This window comes from Manduca sexta, chromosome 27 (assembly GCF_014839805.1).
Source record: "Manduca sexta isolate Smith_Timp_Sample1 chromosome 27, JHU_Msex_v1.0, whole genome shotgun sequence".
In the NCBI taxonomy this organism is placed as follows: Eukaryota; Metazoa; Arthropoda; class Insecta; order Lepidoptera; family Sphingidae; genus Manduca; species Manduca sexta.
This window is the reverse complement of record NC_051141.1, coordinates 6,699,334-6,707,437: the sequence shown is the minus strand read 5'-3', so window position 1 is coordinate 6,707,437 and position 8,104 is coordinate 6,699,334. Positions and strand designations below refer to the sequence as shown.

The 8,104-nt window shown below is 49.7% G+C and overlaps 1 protein-coding gene across 1 annotated transcript; it reads right to left on the bottom strand.

Moving 5' to 3' along the window:
* Positions 1-3,254: 3,254 nt before the first annotated feature.
* LOC119190881 lies at positions 3,255-6,044 on the bottom strand. Its single transcript, XM_037444129.1, has one exon. It carries the CDS (start codon positions 6,042-6,044, stop codon positions 3,255-3,257), a length of 2,790 nt encoding a protein of 929 aa, XP_037300026.1.
* Between the last annotated feature and the right edge of the window lie 2,060 nt (positions 6,045-8,104).

Genomic DNA, 8,104 nt, shown 5'->3' with positions numbered 1-8,104 from the left:
GGCGAACGGCAAGCCCGTCTCGTCATTCAAAGCAATAAAAAAAACTTAAAGTAGCGCAATTTAAATGGCGTGATATTTCCTAGAAACAAAAAATATTTTGAAACATGAAGTTCGATTTAGAATGTAACAAAATTTACTTTGCCCCTTTCGCCCCGAGAAAAGGTTAATTCTTCAAAGCGAAAGCACTTGGTATTTTACCAGGTATACGTTAAGTCAAGAAGTTGAAAATTTGTAGTATCTACTCACTAGAATAACTGTGTAATGGCTATATAGCTATTTCATTTAACAATTCATATGAATTGCTTTATAAAAATGAAGAAATAGGTAATACTATATTATTACTTGGGCGTGTAATAGTTATTATTAACTGCACGGAAGTTAAACACTGTGCACCTATGAAACGGTATAATCTATACTTATAATAAATCTGTAGAGAGGTCAATTCTGTACATGAAATATATTTCCAAAATAACTATCAGGGGGTGATTAGGGATCGATTCTGATGCCAAAAATGCAATTAGTAAAATTTTTGTCTGTCTGTCTGTCTGTCTGTATAACCGTTATAGAAACAAAAACTACTCGACGGATTTTAACGAAACTTGGTACAATTATTTGTCATACACCTGTGCTGGTTATAGTATACTTTTCATCACGCTACAATTAATAGGAGCAGAGCAGTGAAGGGAAATGTTGGGAAAATGGGAGAAGTTACTCCATTTTTTAAGCTTCCGCCGCGTGTACAACCTTGATGGTTAAAGCTACACAGAAATCATGTATGACGGAAATGTTCGCCTTAAAATTATATACAAAATATCCCACGACAGCATATGTCTATCTTTTATGGTTGACTCACAATAACACGTGTAGCTCCCGATAGCATAGCAGTTCGAAGCTTTCTCATTATATTTGTCTACTCTTACGTTTATAACACTCTCAGTCAGCCCCGGATCTAGGGGGGGCAAGCCAGGGCCCGTGCCCCGGGCGGCGAATTTAGAGGGCGGGAAATTCAAACTTGGCAGACGAATACACATTTCATCATTAACGCAACTTTGACTACTGCGACATCTATACTATTATATAAAGCTGAAGAGTTTGTTTGTTTGTTTGTTTGAACGCTCTAATCTCAGGAACTACTGGTTCAAACTGAAAAATTCTTTTTGTGTTGGATAGCCCTTTGTTTGTGGAGTGCTATAGGCTATATATCATCACGCTATACCCAATAGGAGCAGTTCAGTAATGGCTAATCTCAGGAACTATCGGTTCGAACTGAAAAAATATTTTTATGTTGGATAGCCCTTTGTTCCTGGAGTGCTATAGGCTATATATCATCACGCTATGACCAATAGGAGCGGAGCAGTAATGAAACATGTTGCAAAAACGGGGAAAATTTATTTGTTTTGAGAGCTTCTGTTGCGTGCGCTGCGTAAACGGTTAAAGTTATGCAACAATGATGTATGACGGGATTGTTCCTCTTAAAAAGTTATACAAAAATTTATTATAAAACAAAGTCCCCCGCTGAATTTGTCTGCCTGAACGTGTTAAACTCAAAAACTACCCAACGTATTAAGATGAAATTTGGTATGGAGACAGTTTGAAACCCAGGGAAGAACATAGGCTCCCGGGAAACTATTACTTTTATAATGGGAAACTTTAGCCTGAAAAACTTTATAACGCGGGCGGAGCTGCGAGCAAAAGCTAGTTAAGTAAGAAATAAAACAGCAATCATCAAATAGATATATTTTTTTTATTCGCGATTAAATAAGTAACATATACAAAAAAATGAAATGTACTACAAAAATACGTAAATATTTCGGCGGAAAAAACATTTCAAAACTATCCACTATGTTTGGAAATGCTTTCATTCGCGACAAAATAATACCGCTATTGTTCGTTGTTAATTGGTTCTAGCTTTGGGCGGTAACTGAACCGGCGAACAATAGAGTTCAGTGGAACGGCCAATTTGTGGAAACACATAATTAATGCATATCCGATAAATTAACACATTCAAATGACTTATTTTGGCACTCGTAAATTGTTGTGATGGAAATTAGTACAGGCTATTTAACCTTTTTTTTCGTGCTAGTATTTATAACAATTCCTGAAAATCATGCTGCTTCGTGTATGCCAGTGTTTCAGTTCCTCATCACTTTTGTAGGTGCATCATCATTAGCTAAAGGATGTCCATTAATAGGCTGTAGCATAAAATGTCCACAGCGCTTAGTTTGATGATTCCTGTATATTTTATTTCGTAACATCCTATTCGATAGATAGCTAACAGAAAACATACATATAGCACTACGCCGTACCTAGCACTGTAATTGTGGGGCGTAGGATCGGCACAGGACGCCTTTCCGTCCCCACAATGAGTGCTGGATTGCGTGAGGGGAAGTGGCAATGCCAATTAATAAGGCCCGGGAGGTTTTTATAACGTATATTCACTATTCACACACGTTAAATAATACAATGATCCGGCGGACACACAGTAGCGGCGTATGTTTCGCAGTGCGGCGTGAGCGCTGCAGCATGCACGTCGCTCTCTCCTTTTCTTGCACTGTTTTTCCTGGCTGGAACACTTCAGGGCTTCTTGTTTTCTTCCTTTTCTTAACTCGAACTGAACTTGCTGGAACTCGAACTGAACTTGCTGGAACTCGAACTCCCGAATGCCAAAATTGCATTCGCTTATATATAACCCGGCTATCCCGTAGGGAGAGCCGCAAAAAATAGAGCCTTTTTGCAGCCTCATTTTCACTTCCTAGCTATCACTATTTTATAAATAAAAGTTGGACCTCTGGAGTCCCCTATGTGAAATTTACACGGTTTTATAGATAAATCAAGTACCTATAACTATACATAAAAATAATACGCCTATGTGCGATACGAAAAAGTTACAATAACAAAACACAAGAAATTTGTCTACAGACGACGCACAAAGGCCTTAAAAACGCTATTTACTTTGATATGAACTTATATACAATACCTATGTTTACGGCATGGGGTAGGCAAAGGCAAAAACTATATCTACGTAAAGTTTCTACACTGTCACTTCAATATCTCGGTCGTGAGATCGCTTTATAACGCACCACTAAAAAACAGTCACACACACGTGCGCGGGCGCATTGTCCGTCCCTCTCTGGTGTGTCGTTTCGCTCGACACACCTACTGCGCATGCGTGAATGCGCTGTCTCGCTCTTTTCGTGTGTGCGTCCTGCACATTTCTCCCGCCGTGTATCGCCCAGCGTCCAGGGGGCGATACATTATGTAGACGTGCAGGACGTGCTCGCCGCCGATTGCGGCGCCGCCTCTTCGTTGCCGCTGCCTCGTCGCTCGGGTGCCGCAGGGTGCAGGAGGACGATTTTCTTCACGGGGCGTCGTAGCACGCCTCCCCGCGTGGCTACGTCCACTGTGCGCGTCACGCCGTCAGGTCCCGGATGCGTAGCACAGATGCGGCCACGCACCCAAGTGTTTCGTGGGAGCGTCCCGTCCACGATGCGCACGACGTCGCCGATGTGTAGCTCTGGTCCCTTGCTGCGGGGCTCCCGCCGGTTGCGGAGCTCGGGAAGGTACTCTCGTAACCAGCGGGTCCAGAAAGCGTCGGCCAGCTGCTGCGACGCTCGAAGGTCGGCATGTGTGCCGTAGCCGTGTTCGGCTGGAAAATTAGGTGCGGCGAGTGGGCCCTGACAGCCCAACAGAAAGTGGTTAGGCGTCAGGGCCTCCGGATCTTCGGGGTTCACCGACACATGAGTCAGTGGGCGGCTGTTGACTGTGAACTCCACCTCGGCGAGTAGCGTCGACAGCGTCTCTTCATGTGGCCTCTGCTCGTGAAGCACCGTCGTCAGCGCGGTCTTGACCGACCGCACGAGCCGTTCCCAGGCGCCACCCATGAATGGTGCGCCCGGAGGGATGAAACGCCATCTAATCGCCCTCCGCGACGCCTCTTGTTCGGCGCCAGCGAGGAGGGTGTTGCGCAGTTCCTTTTCTGCGCCGTGGAAGTTTGTCCCGTTGTCGGACCAGATCTCGGCGGGGCTCCCGCGGTGCGCTGTCATGCGCCGCAGAGCCATGATCGCTCCTTGTGTACTCAGGGAGTGCACCACTTCGAGATGCACCGCCCGCACTGTTAGGCATGTGAAGAGAGCGACATACCTTTTTTGACTACTCCGGCCCACGGTGACTGTGAGCGGGCCGAAATAGTCCAAACCGGTGTATGTAAACGGCCGGTGATGATGCGCCAGTCGGCAGGGAGGCAAGTCTCCCGTTATCGGTTGCGGTGGAGTGGCCGCCCTCTGGCGGCACTTGACGCAGCTCCTGACCACCGCCTTGACCGTCGGGCGCAGTCGAATGACCCATTTGTACTGCCGACAGTAATTGACGACGCTCTCCACGCCTGCATGGTGGAGTTGTGTGTGGACATGTTCCACCCACAGTTTCGTTGCCCGATGTTCGCCATCGACGATCGGAGGGTTCTTTGTTGCGGCGCTTACTCCCGCGGCGGCTGAAATTCTGCTGTCGAGGCAAATGAGTTCGTTAATAAATGTTATACTCAAAGCGTACAACCTGCTTTCTTTTGACACGGGTTTTCCATTTTCGAGTGAGCGTAGTTCTTCCTCGAAGGCGGCCTCCTGACTCGCCTTTATGATTATGCGCTCGGCCTCTTCTTGCAACTCGGCTGGGAGCGTCACAAATCGCTCCTCCGGTGCTTGTACGACTCGTTTCGCCGCATTTTTCGCGGCTTCGTTGCGCCTCCAATCCGGATTCTCGCTTGCGGCCGCCTTGGTCCTCTTGTAATGGACCGTGTTGACGCGTCGTTTGAAGTGTTGTACTGCTTGTAGTACGCGGGCGGCAGCTCTAACGTAGCGATTCCAATTTGAGAATCGATTCACGTCGGGCAGGACTTCCTTGTACTGTTTCTCCCGACGCTCTGTAATAGTGTTCACTCTTTCCTCACCCGTGTCGGTGCTCAGCTGTGTTTCCTCCGCAGGCCATAGTTCGGGCGGGTCGCGGAGGAACTCTGGTCCGTTGAACCACCTGTGTTCCCGCGTGAAGTTGTCGGGAACGTCGCGCGTAGCGTCGTCGGCAACGTTGTAGCGTGTAGGCACCCATCTCCATTGATTCGCCTGTGTGTGTTCTTCTATCGCGGCGATTCGATGCGCTACGTAGGGCTTGTACGACCTGGCTCCCGTTCTGATCCAGCACAGTGTTGTCTTGCTGTCGGTCCAGTAGGTCGTGGATTCTGGCTGCCTGGAGTGCTCCTGTGTCACACTCGCAGCCATCCGTGCGCCGAGTACAGCTGCCTGTAGTTCAAGCCGTGGTATGGAGGTTAATTTGAGTGGAGCTACCTTTGCCTTGGCCGCCAGTAACGTGACTGTGACTCGTCCGTCGTCGTCCTCGGCGCGCCAGTAGAGCGCGGTCGCGTAGGCTGACTCGCTGGCGTCGGTGAACACGTGGAGTTGGAGTTTTCTCGCTCGGGAGTAGCCGGGATAGCAGCGCGGCACTGTTACGCCGCTGAGTTGCTTCAAATGGGTGAGCCAGTTCACCCAGGCGGCGGACAGTTCGTCGTCGATCGGGTCGTCCCAATCGGTGCCGCGTCGCCACACCTCCTGTAATAGCTGTTTAGCCCGCACAGTTATCGGCGACACCAACCCTAGAGGATCGAACAACGACATTACTATTTTCAATGCTTCTCTCTTCGTGGGTGCTTCTCGCCTCAGTAGGTTCGACGGTATGCGGGCCAAGTCTAGGTTGAACGCCAACCTGTCTTCTTGCGGCCTCCAAATAAGGCCTAGGACTCGTTCAGTCCTTTCTATTTCCACCGCTTCGGTTGCATTGGGCGATTCGCCGAGCGCCTTCAACACCGCGGGCGAGTTACTCGTCCACTTCCTTAATTCAAAGTGAGCTTCTCTGTGTATGTTACGCACCTGAGTAGCGATTGTTATCGCCCTGTGTTCATCTTCATAGCTGTCGAGGTAGTCGTCCATGTAGTGTTTCTTCTTGATCGCCTCGACAGCCTCAGGATGCGTGTGTCGGTGTCTCTCCGCGTTGCGATTCATGACGTATATCGCCGTCGCAGGAGAGCACGATGCGCCAAAGATTAATACCTTCATTCGGTACACCTCTGGCGGCCGGCTATCTCGGCGGTTTCCCGCCAGAGGTAGCGCAGTGCGTCGCGATCTTCCTCGCGTAGTCCCACCTGCATGAACATCTCCGTGATGTCCGCTGTTACAGCGACGGGATGTTCCCGGAATCTTAATAACACTGCGGGAAGAGGCTGTAACAAATCCGGCCCTGTTAATAGATTCTCATTCAAAGTCGTACCTTTTGTTTTGGCTGCTGCGTCGTGTACAACTCGCAATTTGTCGGGCTTTAGAGCGTTTACGACTGCGAAATGCGGCAAGTACCACGTCCTTGTAGTGTGGGACGCACGTGGCGCTATTTCCGCGTAGCCCTTCTTGACTAGGGCCTCCATGTGCTCTTCATACCTTTCTTTAAGGTCGGGATTCTTGTCCAACTTGTTTTCTATGTTGTGCAGCCTTTTCAGCGTGTTTTCATAGTTATTCGGCAATTCCACGCTGTCCGATTTCCACAACAGGGCCGTCTGATATCTTCCCTCCGGCGATCTCTCCGTATGTTCGTTCAGTATCTTGAGCGCCTTCTCGCCGGGGTCGTTCTTGGGCCTGCGGGGTTCTATAAACAGGTTGTCGGATGTTATAAAATCTCGCAAAAGTTCTCTGTGCGTTCGTCGGTCGTGGTTTGACCGACGAAATTCACTCTGTGTCCCAGAGTCCGAGTCCGGCTTCCATGTATCACCCAACCGAGCGGCGTGAGTGATGCGACCGGTTGATGTCTCCTACCTGACAGTGTTTTCGTGGCGAGGGAGGAGATGCCAGTTATCCTGGCCTATGAGGATTCGGGGTTTCGCCTCTTCCGCTCGTTTAGCGGACAGTAGGCCCTTCAGGTGTCCGCAATCCCGTATCGCCTCGTCCGGGGATGCGCTGCGCCGCCAACTGGAGATTGTCGACGGTGCGTGCTTCGATGCGAAGTCGTCCCCGGCTTCCTTCAATATTAAACTTGACGCGCCGAGAATTGTTGCGTGTCTTCCTCTCCCCGTCGTACGTTGCTATGTGGAGTGGTTCGTCCGGTCCTTCCGCGCCGATATCTCGAGCGAGTTCGTCGTCGATGAGGCTCACCGTCGATCCGTCGTCGAGTAAGGCGAAAGTGCGAGCCACTCCCGCCGGTCCTGAAATGCACACTGGGGCTATTTTTAAAAAGGACATCTGTGGCATCCATGTTGAGTTCACTGCCTCGTTCACTGCTTCGCCGGGTGCGTCGGTGATCTTATTTTTTCGCTCCGAGTGCAGCAAGCGGTGATGTAGATACTCGCACCCGTTGATGTCGCATTTCTTCGGCTTGCATGTGTGTTGTTTGTTCCTGAATCTCAAACATCTGAAACATAGTCTGTGCTTCTTTGCGATGTCCCACCGCGCGTCTATGGCGGCGTCGCGGAAGCGGACGCAGTCACTCATCGAGTGCGTTTCTTTGTTACACACACTGCATGTCGACCGTTTATCTGCCACAGTCGTGTGTACCCGCTGCCGGCGTGGCTGTTCGCCGCCGCCGAATCTTGCCGGCGAAGCCTTGTCCGAAATGACTTCAGGCGTCGCGAACGGGCTGCAGAAATCGGCTTCTCTTCTTATGAAGCGACAAAACTTTAATAAATCGGGCTCACCTCTATGCTGTGCGGCGGCGAACTCGTACCACTGTCTTTTCAACGTCGGAGTTAGCTTCTCCATAACTGCCTTAGTTACCTCCGGGTTGTAGAGGTAGAAGGCACAGTCGAGCGCTTGTAGTGTGCCCACGATGTTTTCTATCTTCGTGGCGAATGTGCATATGTCTCTCGGCGTATCTGTAAGACGGGGTAGCGCGCGTAGGCGCTCTATTTCGGCTAAGGCGATTGAGTCCGGGCGCCCAAAGCGCGTTTCCAGACTCTTTAACACGGTGTTCGGGTCGGCGTTGGTTATAAGCAGTCCTTGTACTGCTTCCTTGGCGATGCCCCGGAGGCTACGGCGTAGCCGGGACATGTTTTCCAACGTCGTGAAGTGGCTCATGGACT

Bases quoted from the DNA above. Each gene is read 5' to 3' on its own strand.
- LOC119190881 (XM_037444129.1), bottom strand. From the start codon at position 6,044: ATGAATCGCAACGCGGAGAGACACCGACACACGCATCCTGAGGCTGTC.